At 40.1% G+C, this 26,489-nt stretch overlaps 2 protein-coding genes across 4 annotated transcripts in view; both read left to right on the forward strand.

The window, feature by feature from the left end:
• Positions 1-13,048, forward strand: part of col25a1 (collagen type XXV alpha 1 chain) — a 193,051-nt gene extending 180,003 nt beyond the window's left edge. For both annotated transcript variants that reach the window (XM_083788970.1, XM_083788971.1), the window contains 7 exons: positions 1,185-1,238; positions 1,610-1,663; positions 1,902-1,928; positions 2,238-2,291; positions 4,531-4,608; positions 6,472-6,510; positions 8,853-13,048. In XM_083788970.1, coding sequence (XP_083645096.1) covers positions 1,185-1,238; positions 1,610-1,663; positions 1,902-1,928; positions 2,238-2,291; positions 4,531-4,608; positions 6,472-6,510; positions 8,853-8,879 — 333 coding nt within the window. In that variant the 3' untranslated portion in view covers positions 8,880-13,048. The remainder of the gene's footprint in view (positions 1-1,184; positions 1,239-1,609; positions 1,664-1,901; positions 1,929-2,237; positions 2,292-4,530; positions 4,609-6,471; positions 6,511-8,852) is intronic.
• Positions 13,049-14,473: 1,425 nt separating this feature from the next.
• The window catches only part of etnppl (ethanolamine-phosphate phospho-lyase), an 85,308-nt gene continuing 73,292 nt past the window's right edge, over positions 14,474-26,489 (forward strand). Inside the window, exons 1-3 of one of the 2 annotated variants that reach the window (XM_083788438.1) lie at positions 14,474-14,637; positions 18,578-18,696; positions 19,945-20,104. In XM_083788438.1, coding sequence (XP_083644564.1) covers positions 14,579-14,637; positions 18,578-18,696; positions 19,945-20,104 — 338 coding nt within the window. In that variant the 5' untranslated portion in view covers positions 14,474-14,578. The remainder of the gene's footprint in view (positions 14,638-18,577; positions 18,697-19,944; positions 20,105-26,489) is intronic. The other variant, XM_083788437.1, reaches the window with a different exon arrangement.

Below are 26,489 nucleotides of genomic sequence, written 5' to 3' on the forward strand. Positions count from 1 at the left end.
ATGACGAAAAATGTTCGTCGACTATACCTTTTTCCACTGAGGAAAACTAAATGGAAATTAAATGAAAAAAACTAAGACTAAATATATTGACAATTTCGTCATAAAATAAATACTAGACTGAAAGGAAGTCATTTTACACTTGGTTGCATGCTGAAAATAGCAGATCTACAAGCGACGCGTTGTGTGCTTGTAGAAGTGTAAAATCATTCATTACGATAACTGTAGATTTAGTCGACTAAAATCTTATGATATTTTAGTCGACTGAAACTAGACTAACACTAAAACATTCCAGGTGACTAAAATGTGACAAAAACTAAATGGAAACTATTCAAGAGACTATGACTAACTAAAATCAACATTTGCTGTCAAAATCAACACTGGGTATGTCCCCTCTCACCTTCCACTCCCTCCCCCTTTTTCCCCTGCAAATCATTGTTGATGTCACCCCCCATCCTCTGATATAAGATATAAGGTTATGCAAGGTTCCAGTGACTTCTGAGAACCTTTCTCTGCTTTTTTGAGTGCTCAGATCTCTTCTTCTGTTTAAGCCTGCATTCCAGTTGATCCTATGAGAACCTGCAGTATACTTTTTACACTTACACTTTTTTAAATCTAGCACCTGGTTAGCTTCTGTTTTGTTTGTTTTTTATACTTCTGAGAACTTGTTTGGATATTACGTCTGATCTAGTCTGAATCTTGAATTAGGCCGTGCACAAGTTGAGTTTAAACCCTTACTGTAAAAGCCCTATTCTCAAAAATAGCAAAAATAATCGAACTACAAGCTCACAGCGTGTTTCGGTGTGACATGTTATGAGCTTGTAGATAATTATGGTTGGTCACAGCTGTGACAGGAGGCACTTCAAGGCTCTTGTTTGTCCTGTGTGCCATTAACACAGCATTGTCAGCATTGTCTCTTGTATTGTCTCTTGTGGTCAGTGCATGTAAATTACAGTAGCAGTGGTTCCCTTTGTCAGTCTCTTGAATACTGAGAATGATACAATATAGCCATGTCATCACTTGCTTTTTTGTAGCAATACATTTACAACACCTGTGTAAATGTGACTACTGAACATGAAACTTGATTTCCACTTCAGGAATTTGTTGAACAGGCAATCGTAATCAGCATTACTTTGCAGTTTGAATTGAGCAGTAAAGACTCACCGTGTCAATGTTCATTTTTGTAGGGCATGGATGGACCGGCTGGGCCAGCTGGTCCTGCTGGGCCAAAGGGTGACATAGTAAGTGAAATTATCCGTAATTTCAACATTATTTCTGAGCTTTCTCTTCAATTATAAGAGTTGCTTTATTAAAGATACAATCTGACGTTATTGTAAATAATCTGTATTGTAGAATATGCTAAAACAATATTGTTGGAGAGGTGGTGCTGAGACAGCTATATTGTAGTTTGCACATCGTTCGTTGCATTTACCTCTTTCCATGGGGAGAAGAAGACAGTGGACGAATAATCTATGGTTTGCAGGTTGAAGCTTAACAAGCTTAACTTGATGAGTAATAGCTAACTTACTGCCCCAGAAGGTTGTAATGTTGACTTCATTCATCATTCAGTATCATTAATTCAAATGTAACGTTGTTGTTTTTTTTGTATCAGGGTGAGAAAGGTGCATCTGGGGAACCTGGACCAAGGGGACCCTATGGATTACCTGTGAGTTTGTTCCCATGTTTACCATGTGGAAGTCTTGATTGTCTAGTTTGTTGCTGTTTAGAAATCTTGGCTGAGTGTCTCAGCTGTCACAAATGGATCTCAGGTTACTTTTGGCTTAGAATCATTCTAAAGCATTAAACCCAACACCAATGTTCTCTAGACTAACCAAATGACATTATACAGTACAAAGGTAACAACCAAGCAAATCATAATTAAGTAATTGTTTCTTTGCTTGCAGGGTTCAGCTGGACAACCAGGCTTGGATGTGAGTCTTTAATGTCCGTTGATATGTCCACCAAAGCTAGTATGGAAGACAAATAATGTCTAGCTAACAGAGTTTATTGCTAAAAATATACTATATGTGTAGTGTGGTATATTTGTGGTATATTTCAGCAATTTATTTTATTTTTCCTCCTGTTACACATCCCTTCACTTTCTCCTGTGCTTTCCTTCATGTTTTGTTCTTCTTTCACTCTCCCTCTTCTGGCTTCTTCTTCTTTTTCTATATTTATACGCGGGTATTGGAAAAGGAAAGCGTAATGAACTGGAGTTGTACTTTTGCAAAACTTTGCAGGGGTCGCCAGGCTTAAAGGGAGACAAAGGTGACCTTGGGGAAAGAGGAGAAAAGGTAGACGTACTGTAGCGATGCTTGTCAACTCCTTAACATTACAGAGAAGGACTGATGTCAATGGACAGTGACTGTCAGGGTTTATGGCTGGTATTGATCTAATCACTATGCTGGATTTTTATCCAAATATAGTATATAGGCTAGATATTGTTTTTCTTAGCGGATATGTTGGATGGTTGGTTGGTTGGTTGGTTGTGGTGTACAGTACATCATTTGGAAGGGGTGTAGGGTAGATGCTGTTGATTACATTTGTTTCCTGACCATATTGGGGTGCTGGGGTTATGGTAAGATATAGTACTTCAGGTACATTTGAATTCTTACTCAGGAACGATGTATACATTCTACCTTTATTCTGCCAAAGATGTCATCTAGATTTGAACAACTGTAATAAGAGAGCTATTTTTTATTTCATGTAAATACATACTGTCAAGCCAACTTCTGTTCTGCACCATTGATTTGCCATCTCATCTATCAGAATCACATACTGTTTATAAAAATCACATTTTGAGACATCCAAAAGTGATTTAAAAACATTGTTTTTGTTCTTAATACAGATAGCCAGTGATGTTCAGTAGAATTAGATCCAGTCCATTGACAACAGGCAGTTTAAAACTCACCTTTATGGTTTATGATTTGTTCCTGTTTTTTTGTTATTTTATGGATCCATGCATGGGCACATGCACATACAGTAACCCATCCCACCACTTTATTTGCTTTGGTCTGTCAACAACCCTCCCCTTGCTTGAGTAGCATATATACTGTATTTGTTTGCCTTTCTAAAAACAATCACTTCCAAGTATTGTGTGTGTACATTAGACTGGATAACAATTAACGGTTGCTTCGCAAACTACTTCTCAGCTCTCAAACGTGTTTTCAAATGTAACGGCATTGTTTTATGTTTATATCATATAGCATAATTTACGTAATAGATAATATTACTTGCAACTAATGCTGTTCCAGCTAATTATTCAGAGCTGTCTAGACTGAATTGGACAGTTGGTCTTATGTTGCACACAGGTGCTTCTTTTCAAACTATAAGCTACATTTACGGTAAATTCAGGAAGTCCAATTTTAGTTAACAGTTAACAGAGTTGTTATAGCACATGCATGCATAACTACTCAGTTTTCTCTTGGATCACTTTACAAGAAAATGTGCTACTCTGAACTGTCTGATGTCTTGTTTCCAGTCTTTCTCTCTTGTTTTGCATGTGTTGAATGGTTCAGTTAAGAATCTGTGTATTGTTGATTTGACTTGATTTGAGAGTAATCTTTTCACTCATTGAGGTGACATGATTCTGAGGTGGGAACTTTGACTGTTAGAAGTTTTATATGAGCTTGTATGGACTCATACAGTATACACAGAGTGATCATACAAGTCAATTTTCACACTGGTAAGGACCATGGATCAAGATACAGTTTTACCTCAGTTTCAGTTGACCATTAATGACCATTGATGCGCTCTGTTCCTCTGGAGGTGTTTTCCTTGCTTCCTTATCTCTTCCCCTGTCGTCTTGACACCCCTTATAGTGACCACTTCTCTCCTCTACTGCCTCTTACTTCTTCCCCTTCGTTGTTACCCTTCTATCCTACAAGTAATATTCTGGAGCACCCACTTCTAACACTGAACATGCCTTCCCTCCGCTGTGGGCTTCTAGCCTCCCTATTTAATCCCTCTCCCCTTCTAATCGCAGTTCTGTCCCCAATGTTTGAAATTGACTTTTTTTTTTACTTCACCAAACTATTGTATCCACAGGGGGAGAAGGGAAAGAAGGGGAAAAAAGGGCCTAAGGGAGAGAAAGGAGAACAGGGTGCCCCTGGATTAGATGCACCCTGCCCATTGGTATGTCCCAGCTGTGAGCTGGAAATCACCTCCAAGCCACCTTAGAACAGTGGATCCAGAGAGGAGAAGCGAGTCGCTGAATAACCTGACACCCGGTATCCCGCCGCCACAGTCTAAAAATCACCAGAGCCAAGCGAACTAGCCATTTAGCTAGTTCCAGAATCTAATCCACAAAATAAATCTATATTGTCTAGTCCTTTTTTAGAACAAACAAGACATTTTTTCCACTGATGTGTCTCAAATGTACAGACCTCAGGTTGGCCTCACTGCGGTGTCAGCGAGCTCAGGGGCCAGCTTCTCCTCTCCCCTCTTGCTATCCCTCCAGAGTGGACGGATGCATGGGTTTAGAACTGGCCACTTCTCTCCCAGTTAACACTCCTAGGTCGTCTTTACAAACAGGGTTTCCGGGGCTTTAAGGGTGAAAAGGGGGAACCAGGGCAGCCTGGTCTGGACGGGCTGGATGCCCCATGCCAATTGGTACGGTATTTCTCTTTTCCTGTCTACCTCCTTCCCACCTGCATGCCACTCACTCACCCTTTGACCGCCCCTGAAGCTATGCAGGGGGGACATTTCATGCTGCCACTGCATGACATTGCTCCACACCTGCGCATGTGGACATGCCCTCACTTCACCCAGACAGCTTAATTGGTAAAAAAAGATCACAACCATTATCCTATAGCACACCAGTATGCTCCACGTTTGCCGTACAAATCACCTTTCCAAACACATAACTAACCCTCCTGACTGCAAGCAGCCCATTTTTTAATGTACACGGCATACACTTCTAGTGTCATTTTCTATTAATAATGTGAAATTAATACAATATATAAAATAAAATAAAAAGAATATAGGAATTTGCTTAAATCCCATTCCCGCCCAGCTGATTCCCAAGTGGACTGTTTCCCCATGTTAACTCGATGCTAACACAGACTAGCAACAGCCCTGACTTGTTCCTTACTGATGATGATCTATCCACGCACTAGAAACGTGGACCCCTTCCTCTCCTCTGTTAACTCCTCTTTTACCCCTTGACTATATTTGTACCAATTGGGCCAGACCGTGACCAAGGAGAGAAGATCAATAATATCTTATGAACCATGCCCTTTTCAACAGTGGACACAAAATGATTTATGCTTTATATGTTTATTTGTGGTTGTGTGGTTTTAGTGTCCTTAAACCATTGCAGTGTGTTGCATGAACACAATAACATCCTATATTAAGGACACTTCATTTAAATGGGTGATGTAGACGTTTGTGTGCTATACACGTTTCAGATCTTTGCTTTAATTACAGATAAAGACATAACGTAATGTTCATATTGACTTGAAAAAACTTAAGGGAATGCAGTTTTTTATGTATAATTAATCTAATGTATTACCATAATTAATCATATTCAACCCATTGTTTTTTTTGTTCCATTTGTTTTCATTAACTTAGATTTTTCTTTAAAAAAAAGAAAAGAAAAAAAAACTAATCATTGCATGATTTAAAAATGTATTTGAGCAAATTGCATGCATGAGGTATACATGTTGCAATGTATACAATTGACAATGTATTGCTTATTCACTGGTAAGTTCAAACTGCATATTAGGAATAAATATTTATATTCTATATTCCATCTCCTTTGATGAGATTTGATTAGTTTTTTGTAAGCAATACCAATACAGCAAATCAAGTGTAAAAAAGGCCATTTTACACTGATTTAAAGTTAAAATATTAAAATATTATAGTTCCTATACCATTGCTTCAACCCAGTATTGAGTAACTATGACTACCATTCGACTCGACTACCATTTTTCACTGATGAAAACGAAATGGAAACTAAATGAAAACTAAGCTATGATAACTAAAACTAAGACAAAATATATCGACAATTTTGTCAACAAATAAAAACTAGACTAAAATGTAAGGAAAGGACTAGTGACCTTGTGAGCTTGTAGATCGGTAAGTGTAAAATCAGTCATTACGATGGCCTCAAGGCCCGCCAAAATACATTTTGTCAACTAAATCAACTGTAGATTTAGTCGACTAAAATCTTATGACATATAGGGCTCCATTTTCGTCACCGCTAAACCCCTTATCCCTAAACTTCTTTGCCTTTTTTTACTTTTTACAAAATAGTCAAAAAGGCAAAGAAGAAAATGGAGCCCTTAGTCGACTAAAACTAGACTAACACTAAAACACTCCAGGTGACTAAAATGTGACTGAAACTAAATTAAAACTATTCAAGAGACTATGACTAAAACTAAAATCTAAATTTGCTGTCAAAATCAACACTGCTTCAACCATTCTCATTGCTTCTAATCAAACCTATCTTCCCCATTGCGCTTTCCTCATCAGGGTCCTGATGGACTACCGATGCCTGGATGCTGGCAGAAGGTGAGAGACATTTACAGCAATATCACATGCTTCAAAAGCACAATTACTGTATGTCGTTATACAAATACACAGTGGTGGAAAAAGTACACAAATGTTTTACTTAAGTAAAAGTACCAATAGTGCAATGTAGATGTACTCTGTTACAAGTAGAAGTAGAAGTGCAAATAATGTACTTAAAGTACTACAAGTAAACGTACTGATATCGCAGAGTGTCTCATTTCACAAGTTCAAAATGTGTACACAATCTTTTGAAAATAGCAGATCTACAAGTTCACAATGCGTCGCATTGTGATGCATTGTGAGCTTGTAGATCTGCTATTTTCAAATGGCCTAAATGTATATAGGGCTGAAGTGGTTAATGTATGTTTTCCTAATCACAACTAAAAAAAAGTAACTAAAGTTTTCAAATTATTGTAGTGGAGTAAAAGTACAATATTTATGTACTCAAGTACAAATACCTCAACATTGTACTTGTACTTAATGTACAGTACTTAAGTAAATGTACTTAGTTACTTTCCACCACTGCAAATACGCAAAATATTCAGACCACAGTTGCTTGAATGTTTAGTTGCAGCCCACTCTGCAGAAGCCATCTCTCAGTTCTGTCAAGGCTCTTTGTTTGACCAGTGGTCTCACTCACACCTTTCGGTCTAGCATACAACATTGATGCATGCTAGATGTAAGCAAGATGTAAGTGTCATGGCCGCCCCAATGCATTTCAAATGGAAGTCACATGGTTTGATACAACATTTTGGACTACAAGCTGTTGTATGGCTTTCGGCTGTGTTTCGACTGCCCCGCTCCCCCTCATACAACACAAATGTTGTGTCAAAACCATGTGACTCCCATTGGAAATGCATTGGGGCAAGATGTATCACACCCTTTGTATACAACAAGCATACATCAGTCTGTTGCGAAGGTGTGAGTGAGGCCTTACCTCCATAATCCATATGCGTTTTATGGAATTGTAGTCACTTATCCAGAGTGATTTATAATGCTGAATGTAGAATGGCACCTATGGCAAAGTACCCCCCTTGATATATAAATAGTAATAGCCTAGAAAGCAATTATATTTGTCATATGGCTAATAGCAAAAATAGCCAATATATAAGCTCTGGTGTGTGTGTGTGTGTGTGTGTGTCTGTGTGTGTGTGACTGCGTGCGTGTGTGTGTGTGTGTGTGTGTGTGTGTGTGTGTGTGTGTGTGTGTGTGTGTGTGTGTGTGTGTGTGTGTGTGTGTGTGTGTGTGTGTGTGTGTGTGTGTGTGTGTGTGTGTGTGTGTGTGTGTGTGTGACTGTGTGTATATATATTTAAATTTGAGTTTTCTGAATATTTTGTACATTTGTTGTGCATTCAAGTTCATTTCACTGGTGTGGTCTTAAATCTTACCCATCCCAAAACCTGCATGCAGTTAATCTCAAATGAATGTCACCTCGCAATGACGTGAAAGATTTCTGTGTCACTGTGTCAACTGTCAACACATGTCTTACTCCAACTTGATATCATTCATCTCTACCATCTCTATCTCTCTTGTGTTTTTTTCTTCTTGCAGTGATCGCTCTAACCTGAACCGCATGGAGTTTGTAAATAATGCTTCTTATATGTATTTATAGTTTTTGTAATGGAAGAAAAAACAATCTCACGCGAAAACGAAATCAATGATAAGGAAAAGAAAAAGAGCAAAACATCCCAGAGTGTCACATCCTAAGCTGCTTCTACTCACCTCGCCGTGTGGAAAACTTTGTGTGTGTCCCCGCTCACTCTGTGGAGTTCAGACCCCCCACGGCCAGTGGCAGAACTTGTCTCCTAGTCTTTGCATGGCGCAGACTGGGAGCGTCACAAGCCGGTCTGGTTCGATGGGGGCTGGAAGGAAGAAATTGGAGGATGAGGATTGAGCAAGTGGAGGAGGAGATGTTTGCAGGGGTCTGGACTGGCTCTCTCTAACACCAAGCGCTAGGTGTTATTTTGTGTGTGTGTGTGTGTGTGTGTGTGTGTGTGTGTGTGTGTGTATGTATGTGTGTTCTTTATGCTGTCAACAAAGCTCACCATCCATTCATGCCACAAAGGACTAAAAAAAATACAAAAAAAACATCTCAAATTGAGCATTGCATCCCTGCTCCCCCTCCCAAAAGCATGAGCCCCAATACTGAAACTATATATTTATATGTATTGTACATACATATGTTAATTGTTGTGTGGTTCAAATATGGCTTCTGCAAACAAAAAGACAAAAGGTAAAGGGAAAAAAAAGAAACACTAACATTTTGCTATTAGCAAAGAAAAATCACCAGAGCTCTGAATTAGTAATCTGTGTACCTCTTGCTTTCTTCTAATCTTCCCAAGGGAGTCACGCCATGGCTGGTAGCCTGAAAAAAACAGTTGATCCCCCAGAAAGTAAAAGAGATGAGTTGTTGGGTTATTGTTACTTTATTGAGGTGATGCCTGCAGTGGGATTCTCCCAAGCTTCTGCAGATTGCTCCGCTGGTGCACTATAGCATGGTCCAGGGGACAGCGTGTCGAAGACCCCCCTCACCCCATGTCTATACTTCTGACTGAGCCAGCGGTCCCTACTGTCGCGGGCCGGGCGAGAGGGAAAGCTCAGAAAGGTTTAGTGCACTGATCAGGAAAACAAATTATGACCAACCAGGACTCACAGAGATTGGACTGGCCTGCTCTGGATTCCTCTAGAGCAAAAGGCAACTGGATCGTTGGAGAGTTGTTCATAGTTTGTTTCCTGCAGATCGATCTCCATGGTGACTGATCAGCTAAAGCATTCGCGTGTTGTCAGAGACGGCGCTCGAGAGCGTTTGTAGAATGCTGTCTTTTTTAATTTTTATTTGTATTATTGTTATTATATTTTGAATTTTTACTCCTTGTTTTTACTCATCATTGTTTATATTGTATATGATAGCCTTTGGTGCCTCAAGCTTTTGTTATTCATTCCTTTATATGAAATGTACAAGTTTTTAATCATAATTTGAGTTATTGGAATTGGTGATTTACCCCAAGGACAGTAAGTGTTGTCACGGTGTTACGAATACACTATAGCAACGCACTGTTGTTAATGTGTATTGAGCATTGATTTTACTGAATGTTTAAACAGCATAGTAACTGCAACAAGGTCGTGTTAATATGTGCAACACAAAGGGAATTTGGGTTGGTGGTCCTGGATATTCAACCATATTTCAATACAGTATACAGTACACACAGCCACTGATCTTGCGCAACATTCGAACAATATTTGTACAAGCACTGACACGCCTGGTGTTTATGGTAAATAAGATACTTGTTCATTGTAAAAAAAAAACGTATACGGAATATTGTTGGTACAGTGTTGTAAATTCACTGCATGGAATACTATTTCTTGGACTTATATTGTGCATTTCTTGATTTAACAGAATTACACTGACAGATGTAACATAATGTCTAAGTTTCAGTTCCTTTTCGCGAATATAAGTATTTTGATCAAGTCCATTTATTTTTCAGCAAACGCAAAAATACTGCTTTTGCTGCAACCTCAGTTGGGTTAGCACTCATTTGCAGGACTGACTTAATTGTGTAAACTAAAGTAACAAATGAAACCAGATACTATAAATGCAGGCTAGCTATATGAATATGACACAAAAATGCTCATCTCATATGTTTGGGCATGCTTCCATTTCTAAACCATAATGTGATGGGTGGCCAGTTAAGTCACATTCCATGTCAAATAGATCAAAGTGGTGGAGCAGTGTTGCGGCATACTGTACACTCCCACTCAAGGTATATCAATTTTATGAATTATGTCATGTTATTTATGATGCGGATGCCTTTTAACAGAGTAACACCTATGCAAAGTGGTGATTAAAACATTTGATTTACTGTAATTTCTAAGAATTGTTAAAAGGAGCACATCACCCATTTTCAACATTCATAGAATTGGTCCTCACTAATGCTAATTAATTAATTAATAATGAATGCTTATAATTAATTTGATAAGATGGCACCAGTTCTCTACTCAATCTGCAGCTCCCAGTTGGACTGCATGCGGACAGTTCAGAAACCTGCTTACTATCAATCAATGGGGATTCTAAAGTAATGGAAACTACAGCCTTTGTCTCCCTGAGTCCTTGGAAAGTTAGCAATTAGCATGCATGAAAATAGAAGACATTGTTAAAACAAAATGGAAAGAAAAATAGAAATTGTGCTCTTGTTTGAAATGACCAACCTGCCTACCGATGATTTCCCTCGTTTAGCAGATTTCTGAACTGTCAACACCCCACCTCTGAGACACAAAATGGTACCACCGTATATTGAACATTAACGAAGATCAATGATATGAAGTAATGATTAGAATGGGTGAAGCATGCAGCAAGTTTAAGCAGCAAGACAGTTTGATTCATACAAGCATATTTCCACATGGTTTATAAAATTATAATTGATTGTACAACTGTTATGTTATACATGAGAGGTTCATCTGAATTTTATCCTAATAATGGTGCTATTTGTTAAATATGTTAACAATAGTTCGATCAGTGCACTTCACCAGTGGCAAGACCCCGATAATAGGGTTTTGTGTTCATTTGTTTGTTTTGGATTTTCTTTGTTTTGTATGTAACAATTTTAAGTATTCTTTGTGCATATACTTTTATATTTGTTTCACAATTGTAAGTGGTGCATTATTTATTTTTCTATTCTTAAAGAAAGCATTGTTGGTTCCTCCAGGCATTCCTTTCAAAAGGCAGCAGTTTTGATAATCTGAAGTCAGTTTCCATCGTGTAAGTGTTGACACGATGGATTCTCCGGATCACGCCAAGGCTCAGTGAAAGAGTAGCTTATAGAAATTAGAAATGGTACAATGTGAAGGAAGTTGGTCACCATTATGAAACCTACAGTTGAGCTTGAGTTTGACTTAGCACACCTTACCATGGTACTCATTTGGTTTTTATATTATGTGAGTGTCCAAACACTAAAGAATATGCCTAGCAGCAATTGACGGGCTGAGTGCTTGTCAGGTCATATAGCCAACACAACAGCAGATGTAAGTTAAAGTTATTGCAATTCTCCACATCTCTTTATTCTCTCTCTCTCTCTCTCTCTCTCTCTCTCTCTCTCTCTGTCTCTTTATTGAATGTAATTTGATATATGTATAGTGGATAATGTACTGTTGAAATATATGCTCATTTTGACAAAAAAAGTGCAATTCATACTTTTATTGATGTGTGCAAAATCAAATGCAGCTCAAAAATATGATCACCTGAGCGTGTTTTTATATAGTGCCATTTTTTTCCTCATGTTATTCTCGAACTACCACTATACCCTGACAAAGAATTATTTGCCTAAAGAACAAACAAAATTATGTAAATACTGACCTTTGACCTGGAATTGGTTTGATTTGTTTTCGCCTTCAAAATTGGTCCCTTTAATCATGTTTCAAAGTTGTATTGTATTGCCGAATGTTCATTGCATTTATTTTAAAAAATTTTGTCTATTGATTTCCAGCCATTGTCACAGTACAATCATTTGCTATCCAAAGGCACTGTGCTAGGAGTGTCAGCAGCTACTTATTTTTTGCTTAATGTATTGTGACATAACGGTTGTTTTTTCCTATATTTTCACAAATTGTGCTAGTTCATCTGCAGAAATGCCAAACAATATGACACATTCATTTACATCTCAGTATTACTTAAGAAAAACCTTTACAATGTCTCCACCAGTTGTCTTCTTCAATTTGTCTTGAAATAGACCTGCCAGGACAGATATTTTCTTTTCTTTTCATTTGTATTTTGTATTTCTTTCCCTTAAGAAATATCACTGTGTATAAGACCACAAAGGATCAAGAGTCACATCTCAAGTCATTTGAGCGTAAATGAGTTGATTTAGGATTACTCTTAACTCACAGGTCATTCTTCTCAAATATAATCTGAATCCTTATAAACCTGATCCTTGATCCTTATAAGTCTCTTAAAGCATAATTTACAGTACAGTACTCCATGTAGATCAGTTCTTGTCGGAAAGCAACATCATAGTATTATGGAATATACATTTGGTGTAACAGTTCTATTTTCCGATTGAGGTACAGTCAACACTAAGTAACATTACATTATTCTGGTAGTAGCTTGCATATGAATGTGGGAAAGTACAATAATGCTGATATATGCCTAATTGTTTGCCGGTGTTGCGAACCGAAAATAGCTGATCTACAAACTCACAGCGCATCATGATGTGAGTGGCGCAACGACTCATTAACAATAAGTACTAATGCTATTGTTGTGTACACAGTGTATAGTAGGCTACTTTCATTGATGTAAGAGGTTGTACCAAGATTTAAACAGTCAATACTCTCAAATAATCACTCAAATTAATAACATTTTCAAACTTGTGGCTTTCAAGATTTGCTTTTCGGAAGTGCTAGTGAGTTTATTTTCAGTTCTACATTTGTTACTCTTTTTCCTTAAATATTGATTGAAATGTATTGTAAGTTCTTGTTGCACATTTCACGGTAACCTTTCATTTGACTGTAGCCTACTGTTGGAGCCAAATAAACAGTCTTTCAAATACACTGTGAATTAAGTCTTTTGAACCTTCACTTAATGTGGCCCGCAGGTTAATATCTGAATATTGATATATTATTGATTTCAGCTGTTACAATTCCAAACATGCAAACATGACCCCAGCCATGTCTGGCTTTACATTTCAAATTTGACACACGTTCCACACCCCCACAGGGAGTTCACAGTGCAGTGCCCGGTGTCGAGTCGGTCGGACCCACGGTTGTCCAGGACCGCCACAAAAGGCCTCTGCCCAGGCTCTGGACAGGACCCCAGCTCAGGTTCCATATGGAGCTGGCCTGTTCTGACATCACACCACTCCATATTTGGGCATCCCTAGTCCTTGCTTCTTCTTGTTTCCATTCAGATCCTGGGTATTCAATTCATAATCATGACATGAAAAATAACAAAAATCTAATCATCATAAAAGGTAAAAATACCAAAACTATGTACAGGTTGGGGAACAAAGAAGGGGTTATAAGTCACTAGACTAGGCATGCTGAAAGGTGGATTTTTAGGCCTGTTTTATAGGACACCAGCGTTTTGCATTTTTTGAGGGAGGGGTTCAGGGCATTCCACACTTGGGTGGCAGTGCTGTAGAAGGAGAATTTCAGTAATGGAGGAATGGAACACCTTACCAGAATGGAATTTCATGTACTGTACTTTTAGGCAGACATAGCAGAATAGTACAGGAACAACAACAAATTTCAGTAAGAATGGAGGAATGGAACACCTTTCCAGAATAGAATTTCCAGAACATTGGAGGGGGTGAGCCATTCATTATCCTTGCATTATTTTCATTTGACCAACAACAACAACAACAAACTGGTTCTAAATGTTCTCCTTTGACAAACAACATTGATTCTAAATGTTCTAATATGAGAAATAAGGTAAAAATAAACACGAAATAAACATGGGGCGAGATATCCGTGCTTTGGGGCGAGATATCCACGCTGTGGGGCGAGATGTCCATGCTTTGGGGGTGAGCTGTCTTAACTTTTTGAAATTCCGGGGCGGGCCGTCTTCAGTTTTCGCGGGGGCGAGTTGGCAAAGGGGCGAGATGACCTGTTACCCTGCAGCTCATTTCTGAAAAATGAATTAAATGTTTTTCCATTTCCTGCAAAATTAAGATTTTGGAGTTAAGAAGATTCCTCCCGACAGCAGAGATATATAGAAATACAGTTACATGAACATATTGAGTGAACACGATGACAAAATAATTTGAAAGGAGGATCTCGACTCACTTGACTTGATCACCAGATAGCATGGCAAATTATTATTGTGACGCCTAGGGGGCATAGGAGGTCGCACATATAGAGCCTAGTGTGAGAGAGGCTCTGCCGTGCGTGTGTGAGTGCGCGTGCGCGCCCTTGTGCATAACAAGGACCAATAAGTGAGCGAGACTGTGCACGATCTTGCGGTAGGCTCAGCTGCTCCGCTGCTGTCAAGCTGTCCGTCCGTGACCGGTCCGTGCATATGAGAGACAAGAGTTTATTGTTTTCGGGAAAATTCGGTTCGCATTGAACAACAAACATCAGGATGACGACGGAAGTTTTCAACAAAAGCGAGACCATCGACTTGAGGAAGAAGCACGTCGGGTATGGAAACGCATTATTTCTATATGGATCATGTGTTAACTGCATGGAATGCATGTGCGCGTGTTACATTGAAGTAAAAGTTTTGAACGGTCATGCACAAATCAATCTCCACGTTCAAGTGCATGACAATCAACAGACAACATGACATGTCCTATAGGCAAATATAGGAGGATACCATCAAGAACCCCAAATACAATTAAAATTAAGTGTTTAAAGTTTAAGATTTTTTTTTATCTATAGCCTACCCAAACAAAACATTAAACAATCTACAAGCTTGTTGTGAGCTTAATTGCAGATCTGCTATTATATATTCAGTTCCTTTTAATCTTTAAATTAGATTTTTGTATTTATCTAGGAAATTATTTTGAAATACCGGTATGTTTGAATGTTGAATTTGTTATTGAAAATTTGAGAAACAAAAATTGAAATAATAATTCAAATTCAACAAAATGTATAGGAAACCAAAATTACAGGAATATTTACCATAAAAATTGGTACACAACCCCCAGGTCCTCAATGTTTGGAAAACAGTGCTCTATAGCTTCTGTTGTATTTTCACCTCTAGTAAACACCTGCCATACCACCACAGACCACACCACAATGGCTGCATGCTGCCCACCCCACACATGCTTCTATAGACTGAGAGGGTATAACGTTATCTCACAGTTATATCCCCTGTGGTTCTCTAAGGTTTTTGAAGTAGGCCATAACCGTTTTAAAGTCAGCTCAGATGTTTTAGCCTTTGTAGTAGCCTTTGTCTCATTAAGCCTCATTACATTTACTAATGATGTCCTGTGCTTTCAAAATCGTATGGCTATGTAGGATATATAGCCTACTGCAGTGGTTCCCAAACCTTTTCATGTCAAGGACCCCCAAATCAACATTTATTAGGCCACGGACCCCCCATTTGACCCCGATATGGGAGGATTTTTACGGCTCTAGCAGTGATTCGGAAACATATTAATTTCATGGACCCCTCAGTTTCACACGCATTAGGTTACGGACCCCCCGATTTAATGGCATTTCTATCTCTGGTACCCCAATTTATATTGTAAAACCACTGTTAATTTAACTCTGAGAGGGTCCATTTGGTTCCATTTGTACACTCTCTGAGTTACAGACCCATAAGGGTCCATTTCCATTTGTACACTCTCTGAGTTACAGACACATGAGGGTCCATTTGGTTCCATTTGTATACTCTCTGAGTTAGACCCATAAGGGTCCATTTGGTTCCATGTGTACACTCTCTGAGTTACAGACACATAAGGGTCCATGTGGTTCCATTTGTCACTCTCTGAGTTACAGACCCATAACGGTCCATTTGGTTCCATTTGTACACTCTCTGAGTTACAGACACATAAGGGTCCATTTGGTTCCATTTGTATACTCTCTGAGTTACAGACCCATAACGGTCCATTTGGTTCCATTTGTACACTCTCTGAGTTACAGACACATAAGGGTCCATTTGGTTCCATTTGTACACTCTCTGAGTTACAGACACATAAGGGTCCATTTGGTTCCATTTGTATACTCTCTGAGTTACAGACCCATAACGGTCCATTTGGTTCCATTTGTACACTCTCTGAGTTACAGACCCATAACGGTCCATTTGGTTCCATTTGTACACTCTCTGAGTTACAGACACATAAGGGTCCATTTGGTTCCATTTGTCACTCTCTGAGTTACAGACCAATGAAGGTCCACTCCATTTGGTTCCTATATTGAGCTATAGGTACCCCTGGAACTCGCTTTGGGAACCCATGGCCTGTAAGATACTTAAAATGAAAAATAGAAATTCTACATGGTGCAGGTTAGTAGCAGGGACGGATTAACACCCACAAGGGCCCTGGGGCGAGATTTGGGGGGGTTTCTGTTTTCTTTTCTTTTTTTACCTAAATTTAACACAATCAACAGCAAATGATGGTCCCCAGGAGCCCTTTTCAGGGCTTCAAACCCAGTACAGCGCATTCCGAGGGCCAAGGGCCCCTGGCCCGCGGCCCCACCGGCCCAATGGCTAAGTTGGCCCTAGTTAGTAATAGTACAACAACAACAACAACAACAACTGTCTGGGTGCAGCCAAAAGTATGTGGAGTATGGTATTTGTCTGCTATCGGGCTACACAATAAAACAAGACAAGACATGTAGACATGTAAAAAACCTGAACTTTTAACATTCAGTATAGATTTTCTGTGATCTGGGGTTTTCTGGCTCAAACAAGTGCTCAAATCCCATACATTTGCCTGTTTCCATTGCAGCTCAAAAGGCTTCACAGACACAGAGAAGATCCCAGACCACAGAAAATCCACTGAATGTTCAAAGTTCCGTTTTGTTGGGTGTAATTGAGGTCATAAAACCTCAAATAAAAAATAAAAATAAATGAAAAATAATGTAATGAAACCTATTTTATTAGTCTGGTTGCCCAAAGGGCAACCAGACTCTAGTAACTGTAACACTTTACGTACAGTATTACCTATTATTATTTCACTGGAGTAGTCTTTAGTTTGACGCATTATACCTCCCACAGTTTTGACTGTACGCACTTGAGCCATATGTCAAATTGACCGGAATCGTGTGCTTGTATTTTGTTAAGAGAAATGTTGTATAGTTTAATTGATATGAATTTATTAGTGAATTAAATTTCCCCATTGACATGAATGGGAAAAGGCAAAAAATCACATTCAAGTATTTTTTCCTCGGAGACTCTAATCACTATAGTTACAAACCTTGGAGGATAAATTCAACATTATCACTAAAATTATTTAACATTGAAATGTTATCGGTCGGCCTCATGGTGGCGCTATAACAGCCCACTTTACCTTTTGGCTTATAACTCTTGAACCGTAGGTCGTAAAATCAAAATGATTTTTTCCCTGGATTCCTTGGGTCATGACGCATCTCCCCAATATAGGCCACGCCCATTTCCGCCATGATAGATTTTCCGCCATTTAGATTTTTGTCCAAAACACACTTTTTGCTTTTCCTCCTACAGATTTTGTCCAAATCTCACAGAAATCGGCACACATGATCTCTGGACCTATCCGATTAAAACACCAACTGCAGAATTTTGGTAGTGCGTATCGTTCGGCCGTAATCGTCTTCCGAAGTTAGTAGAATGGGCCTATATCACAAAAAATTCCATAAATCACGAACGGAATGTCCAATCCATCCCAAATTTGAATCACATGTCCGGGGTGGTTCAATCAACCAAGTTCTAAAAGCAAATCCATTTTCATCCATAGGGGGCGCCGTAAATGCGAGAAATGTAACCGTTTGTCGCATAAACATGAATTTTGGGGGTTAAATCCCTTCCGAATTACTTACACGTGATCTAAGGTGTGACTTGAAATTGTAATTGGCTGGCAATATTAGTGGGAGGGGCATATGTAAGCCACTGCGGCAACCACACTCTGCAATTTTTTTAAATTGCGAATTTTCTAGTTCTTCCTGTTCTGACAATGATGGATAGTGATCCAAATGTGAGAAAAACACTGGTGGCATCCTTTCAGCTTTTTTCCCTCCACGTTAAGCATTATCTACTATTATGAAGTTGTAAACCCTGCTACACATACATACCAGTATACAAGTAAGACGCGCGAACGCGGGAAGCGAACGCAGCTCGTAAATTTAGTGGGTTTTTTTAAGATTTATTTTTAAAGTTACGTTTTTTTTAAGATCTTTTTTTAGTGTGTGTGTATGTGTGCATGCGTGTGTGTGGTTGTTTTTGTATATTTTCTTTAAGTTTCTTAAAAAAAAATTAAGTTACGTTTTTGTGTGTGTGTGTGTGTTTGTTTTGTGTGTGATACAGCTGCGCCCTCTGGTGGCGGAAGGGTGGTGTTACAGTGTGACACACAGACAGACAGACAGACAGACAGACAGACAGACATGGGTCTCATAGTTAGTGCTCATTGCATTTGCAATCATTGTGGATCTTCCATTGCAGGCCATCTTGCAAGGTGTTCTTCAGCCATGACCCAATCAAGATTGTGCGAGCCAAAGGCCAGTACATGTATGATGAAAAAAGGGAGCGTTACTTGGATTGCATAAACAACGTAGCCCATGGTAAGCTCACACCCGCATTTTGCAAGAGGTGGAGGAAGTACTCTTATTTTTTACTTAAAGCGCAAATAACATGCATTTTAAAACTGCTTTTAATATTTAATAATCATATTGTCTATGTCCCTCAAAGTTATTTATAATTTATAAATCACCACTCTGATATAACCAGGCCTTGTCAATTCTTTCTGGACTTTGAAAGCAGTTTTAGCTGCAGTACCACACTGTCCTGAGGTGGAGAGGGTACTGATATGCAGATTATTTAATATTTGAGTCATTATAATACTCATGCTAGATAAAACCAGGCTTGTTTCCATTCCATGCCAGCTTTGAAAATCAACAATGGTGGACATTGTAAACAAAGTGGAAATGCAAATTTGCAACTGAAGACTGAAGAAATGGAGGAATTATACAAAGTAGGGTGACATTGATGACATCACGATGAGGCCAAAATCAGATGAGCTGTTTCTGAGAGCAATTTCCATTAAAACACCCATATGACATGAAGGCCTGATTGTTCAAAATTGGTTATTTGTGGGGATAGAAAACACACATGGGAGCCCCAAAAACACAAAAGAAATTGAAAAAGTTGAATTTTATGTTATAGGTCCTTTAAGCAAAAGTATCAATACTACAGTGTATAAATAGTCAAGTTACAAGGGAAAGTCTGTAGACTCAGATTTTACTTAAAGGTGATATAGACAAGTTTTCAGCCATAATTTAAAATATATATAAATGTATTCTTTTGGCCTTTTCCCCCTGTATCTTTTCCTATATTATGATGCTGAGGTGTTCTCCTGCAACAGCACACTCCCCCTTTCCCCCCCTGTGGCTGAATGCGCTGTTTATATCCACTACAGTTTACTACTCGGGACGTCGGAGGGGATTTAAACTTTTAGCCAATTGCAGCGCGAGGCTGTGACGGTGTGTTCAACCCAGCACTGCAGTATTATAATGAAAACGCGATGCGATTTCAATTGCAATGTATAATATTATCAACAGGCAACAAGCCATCACAATTTCCATATTGTGACAGTCACATATGGAAATTGTGGAGAGGTGTTCTGCCACGCAACTTACTACTATATGTTACACATGTTCAACATACAGTACACATGTTCCTGGGAAACCGCCATTACTGCCCACAAGACAACATGGAAATGGATGTGTCTGAAGTATCGACTTGTGTTTGCTACAAAGCGTTTGGAAGTGCATGTGTGCTCTAATCCTCGTGTTCTTTCATTGATTCCTCAGTGGGCCACAGCCACCCAGATGTTGTGAAGGCTGGGGCTGAGCAGATGGAACTGCTGAACACCAACTCTCGCTTCCTACACGACAACCTTGTAAACTACGCCCAGAAACTTCAAGCCACACTACCTGACAAGCTCTCTGTCTGCTACTTTGTTAACTCTGGGTATGTGCATGATTTCTTTACCCTTACATTTGAGATATCTCTCCTCTGTGAACGTTTACCTGATGTGGGCATAATCCTGCTAATGAAATTAATTAATTAAATAATTTAACTTAAGAGGTAGGGTAAGTTATAGTGCTGTTAGTTCAGTAACGGGGTCTCCCTCTCTCTACAGCTCTTTAATAAGAAATAAATGTTCAGGTGCATTGAAAAATGTAAGCCAATTAGGAGAGAGTATCCATTTATCATCTCTGTTACAGTTCTGCTCATTTCACTTGTTTATCCTGTAACCTGTATGACCTGAAAATTCCTTTTCTGTTTGCTGAAGTGTTGGAGAGTCAGAGACACCCCTATTACTGAACAAACACTCTATAGCTATAAGTACTATATCAAAATAGTACTTACTTACTTATCCCCATTTACGCCGGCTGGCGCATAGGGCAGCAACAGAGTTTCTCCACTTGCATCTGTCTTTGGCCATCTTCTCTATGGTCCCCCAGCTCTGATATTGTTGCTGGAGCTCCTCTATCGTCCTACGCCATGTCATTTTAGGCCTCCCTTTCCTTCTCTTGCCTTCTGGGGTCCAGTGTAATGCCACTTTTGGGATTGTGTTGACATGGCCAATCCAGGTCCACCTATATTTATTATCTCCACCAGTGTGTGGAGTATGTTTTGCACTCCATCCGCCCGTCCGTCCGTCCGTCCGTCCGTGTGTGTGTGTGTGTGTGTGTGTGTGTGTGTGTGTGTGTGTGTGTGTGTGTGTGTGTGTGTGTGTGTGTGTGTGTGTGTGTGTGTGTGGGTTCGTACGTACGTACGGCATACTATAGCGTATATTAGCATGTCGTTTTTCGTGATTTTGGAGGATTTAGTTCATGGTTTCGGACGGCATACTATGAAGCCATTTGACTTGTCACAATCACAAGGGACACTCTGTCGGAGCCAGGACTTGAACCTGTGGATAAACAACAGCACATACAAACAATAGAGAGTATGCACATGCATGATTTTCCCATCAGGACACGCCCCCCTCATCTAGACTGAGTGGCAAAACAGTGTTGGAGTTTGGAAGCGCTCATTGGAAATCACTCAACCGTCCTGCGTACCACCTGTTTCTAAATGTCGCATAATGGGAGGCAGCAAAATGTTGTGTTATTGAAAACAAGCACTTCCAAACTCTAATCAAATGCAGGGCATTTCTTGACAGAAAGTAGCTCATAACGTTTCTATGGTGGATTTTCATGAAACAAAAACTTTGCAGATAAAAAGAGGATAATTCAAGCTTTTCGTTCAGCTGCAATGTTGGTGAGTTTAACATTTGCAATCAGACAGGACTTTTCTGTTTGGATGAATGGGCTTTTTTGACACTCAGTGGGCGTTCCCGCATAACTTCCAGGTACGATGATGTCACGCGCATACCTCTATAGACAAATCTCCTTTTTTATTTATTTTATTTTATTTTTGTATCAATGTTGTTACTCAAAGGCAAAGGAAGAGTGTGTTGTGGCAGGTAGCAAGTAGGGCAGTGAGTTAGCACTCTGGCTACATGACCTGGAGGTTGTGGGTTCAAACCCCCCTCAAGTATTTACTTTCAAGACCGATTTAAAAAAGAACAACTTCAAAAACAAACAAAAAAGCAGTGTGAATTGGCTGCTACCAATGGCACAGTGGCCTAGTCATATATTATGACACCACAGAATACCTTTTTTGTGTGGCTTTTAACCTTTATTTTGTATTTTTTGAGTGGTGCAACCACTCGTCGTGGCAGCGGTGGCCGAGTGGATTGCGGAGCGGGCTAGATATCGGAAGGTCGCCAGTTCGAATCAGCGGTCCGACACGTTAAAATTACCACCGTTGAAGTGCCCTTGGACAAGGCATTGAACCACTACCATGAAATGCTCCATGTGGGCCTGGCTGTAAACAAGTATCTGATGCTTAGTCCAGTTACCCTTGGTAAACTTGATTTACCAGAACGCATTTCTTCTTCTCTTCTCCAAGGAACAGCAATGTCCGTGACATGTGTTGGTTGGTTCACCTATGTGACGTTAATGAGCACCAGTATGTACCAGTAGGGGCCAGTAGGGCCGCCAGAAACAGAGAGAGAGAGAGACAGTGCTGCTGCTGCTTGCTAATGAGAGAGAGAGAGAGAGAGAGAGAGGGGAGTGGCACCACTCGGTTCACACGGGTGTGATTTTTTATAGAGGGACAGACTGTACAGTAGGCTGACAGGAAATGGGGGAGAGAGATGGGGGAGTGACATGCAGTAAAGGCCGTCGGGATATGGAATCGAGCCCGCGTCACACTGCCAGGCTCGGGCTGCCGACCAAGGTGCCTGGACCGCTGAGCCACAGCCCAGGCCTGAAAATGCCATTTTGACGTGCCAAAGTCTGCCATTGACCCCCTTTATATATTTCTAAATTTGAAATCACTATATTTCTAAAACTATGCAACCTTTCAAAGATTCATTTTTAGGCAAACATCAAATCAAAGTTTGAATGGCGTTTCTAGGTGTAAGTATGTGGGACTAGTAGCATGCCAAAGTTTGTGCTATTGCCATTGAGAATGCATTGGGCGTTTAAGTTAAATAACTCAGAAACTACAAAACATTTCAAAGTAAAATGTTCCAGCATGTGTCTCCACAGTAAGCTGAATTATAAAAAGTGTGAACGGAGTTTATAGGTGAAAGTGACTTTTTGACGTGCCACTATCTGCCATTGAGCCCAATTGTAAATTTCTCAAATTTGAAAGCACTATATTTAAACTAAAACTATGAAACATTTCAAAGATTCCTTTTCGGGCAAACATGTCCACCGTAAGATGAACCTAAATAGTTGGAATGGGGTTTCTAGGTGTAAGACTGTACTGTAGGACTAGTAGCATGCCAAAGTCCAGTGAATGCCGGACCTTGAAGCCAACCCTGCAGAAGTCTCTCGATGGGTGCTACACCAGAATGTTGCGTGCAGTACTCAACATCAATAAGAGCACACATGTTACCGACACAAATCTGTATGATGGAATGCCAAGGGTGAGCCAGAAAATAGCAGCCAGGAGAATGAGACTAGCAGGACACTGCCAAAGACACCAAGAGCTGCCAGCCAGTAAACTAGTGCTGTGGGATCCAACACACGGGCACCGGTCACGAGGTAGTCCCACGCTAACATACAGTACGTGGATGTACTCAAGAACGACGCAGGAGCGCAAAGTACCAACGAACTGGCCAGATGTATGGAGAACCGGGATGACTGGAAACGACGATGGAGGGCTCGTCTGAGGACGACCTAGAGAGAGAGAGAGAAAGTTTGTGCTATTGCCATTGAGAATTCATTGGTTGTTAGGTGAAAGTGATTTTTTGACGTGCCACTATCTGCCATTGAGCCCCATTGTAAATTTCTCAAATTTGAAATCACTATATCCTTTTCAGGCAAACATGATGACAAGTCTCAGCAGAACCTTATCCTGAGGAACATGCACATTCTTAGGACATGAACTTTTTCAAATACTTCATCAGAGTTGTCCAGAAGATGGGGCAACACCCAATTTAAATAAGCAGGTTCCATGGTGTAACGGTTACCACACACGACTCTGAATCCTGGGATCGGAGTTCAAATGTCAGTGGAACCTTTGTATATATGTATTACTGAATCTGCAATCCTGCACATATAGGCCCTCATTTATCAACCGTGCGTACGCCAAAATATGGGTGCACGCCGAAATTACCGACATTTTCGACATTTACCATTTCCGCCGAAGCTTGAAATTGAACTTGACAAAGTTCAAAACTCACGTCTGGTCGGGAGCTGTCGTACGCTTTGTCCTCACTTGTTTTTCTGTCGTAGAACGGCGGAGCAGCATTGTTTGACCAGCTGAGAGGCTGCCAAAGGCATCGAAACGTATTCACTCCTAAAATGTTAATATAAAACTGTGTATGTATATGGGCTACATGTAAAAAAAAAAAAGAAAAAAAGTAATAGGCCTACATCAACAATGTGTCTTTGTGTCATATGAAATTAGTAAAGGATTTCCAACTTTACAATTAAAATCGTGCTTGATGCTTAAGCCATTTAAACAGTGTTTTGCATGAGCGCATGCCGGTGCCCCCCTGCAATCTATAGCCATGTCTTTCTTGAGTTACATCTCGCCGTTTTAAGGATAAACCTGACGTGTCGCTCGAATGCCAAATGTGCTGTGCCGGCGTGCCAGCGTAAGTACAGGGGACCGTCCGACCGCATCGGAGATAGGTAGGCTAACCCAGCCAGCCAGGCTGCCAGCCGACCAGTGCCAGTGCAGAGGCTGGTTTAGGCTGCACATATTGACAGACAGCCCAGCCACTGCATAGATTGTCATAAACGTGCATGGTCACGGTGTCATGAACGGACCACAGTGATAGAGACAGACAGACAGGTCAGGAGAGGAGGAGATGTTGCAAAACAGCAGCGTGTGTGTGCGCCTATTTGTTTTTTAATTAATGGTTCACATGCAGGTTCAGGTTTTCGTTCACAAATATATTGTTGTATAGCTATATTAAATGAATAAATAATGTAATCATTTAATATAGGCTACAACTAACAACACACAGCATGCGCGTAGCGTGGATCAAATGATTGACTGGGCAAATTAGCATGCGGGGGGGCAGCACATCCCCGGCCGATAGGTGTGAAGTGTGAACGGTTTGGGGGACCATTAACAAAGGCGGCTTGCATGCTGTGGTTTACTAACATGCACAAGGCTCGAAGTTAAACTGGGCCAGCTCTAAACTGACTGGGCCACGGCCCGTGGCCCAATGGACCCTACGCCGGTGACACAGTGACAATTGCTTGCAATTAAGTTGCGATATGTGCGTGCGTGTGTGTGCATGGGTGAGGCGGGCAGCAAGGCAAGCGAGGCGAGAGGGGAAAAGTGTTCGTTCTTTATTTATTTAACACACCATGGGCTTGCAAGTTGCGTGTGTGTGCGTGCGTCTGTGTGTGTGTATGAGAGGGAAACGTTTTTATTGACTTTTTTCGTCATGTAACCATGGTTTCCACAGGTCGTATTGCATGTGTTCATGTCGCAAAAACGAGGGCGAGGCTTGATTTCATAAGGGCGTGCCAGATAGATTTCAGCCGTCATTTATTAACGTCAGAACGAAATTAAGGAAGGATCAGCTGTTTGCGATCACTTTATAAATGCCGTGGCGACGTGGGTGTACTACGAAACCTGCACTCGAATCTGTGGCAGATTTTACACTCGATTGATAAATGAGGGCCATAGAACGTTGCTGTACCCAGTCTTGTGCAGATACCCATTGATTAACAATGTTCTTAAAAGCCACAAGTCCTTCTGTTCCTGCAAGACCACAATTTAGTCGCTTATCAAAGTGGTCCAGAAGATGAGAACAGGCTATCTGAGCTAAAACAATGGTTACCACTCAGGACTCTGAATTCTGCCATCCGAGTTCAAGTCTTGGCAGAACCTTATCCTGAAGAACATGTACATTCTTAGTACAACTTATTCAAACATTTCATCAGAGTTGTCAAGAAGATGAGGCAATACCCGATTTAACAGAATCTGGGTTCCATGGTGTAACGGTTAGCACTCAGGACTCTGAATCCTGCGATCCCATTTCAGATCTCGGTGGAACCTTAACCTGAGGCCAATGTGTGCACACTGCCATTGATTAACGATTTTGTTGTAAGCGACATGCACTAGCCATCCTGTGAGAGTACCATTACTGGCAATCATTCTGATGTTAATGAAAAACACAGAAGCACAACTGGATGAAATACAATGATTCTTCAACTTTATTTTCTTAATTTTCACTGTTTTGGAGGTATTATTAATATAATTGACCATTCAGGTTTTTTGTATACTGTTTTGAGAAATGCCTTTGACTTACTGTCACCAACAACATTAGCCCCCACTATTTACCATGTGTTTGTATTTTGCACTGCTGCTGAAAGCACCCACCTTTTGCTGGATAACCTGTGCTGCATCATCAATATTATTACTAAGGTGACTAGGTGAGTAACCTACCAGTCTGCAAGGATAAGATTTGGATAGATAGATTATTCTTATAATTCACAATAGTGCAGTGATATTCAAACTATTCAAATCATTAAGGTTAGGGTTCATTTAATCTATCGTCCACTTGTGTTATCAAACTCTTAAAGGTGCTGTAAGAGAATATTCCGCTTCATAACTTGAACCCTAGCCTACATATTCTGGGGGAACATTAGCCAAAAAAGAATACCCGATCTACAAGCTCACAATGCATTGCAATGTGAGCTTGTAGATCGGCTATTTTTGGCAAAGAAAGCAGTAAAAGAATTAGCCGCAATTTGCAACTCTAGACTTTTCATAATGTTTCTAGAGTTGCAATACCCTCCATTGACTCACCAGTCATCCAATTTGC

Source organism: Protomyctophum parallelum, assembly GCF_964188405.1.
Source record: "Protomyctophum parallelum genome assembly, chromosome: 18".
Taxonomy (NCBI): Eukaryota; Metazoa; Chordata; class Actinopteri; order Myctophiformes; family Myctophidae; genus Protomyctophum; species Protomyctophum parallelum.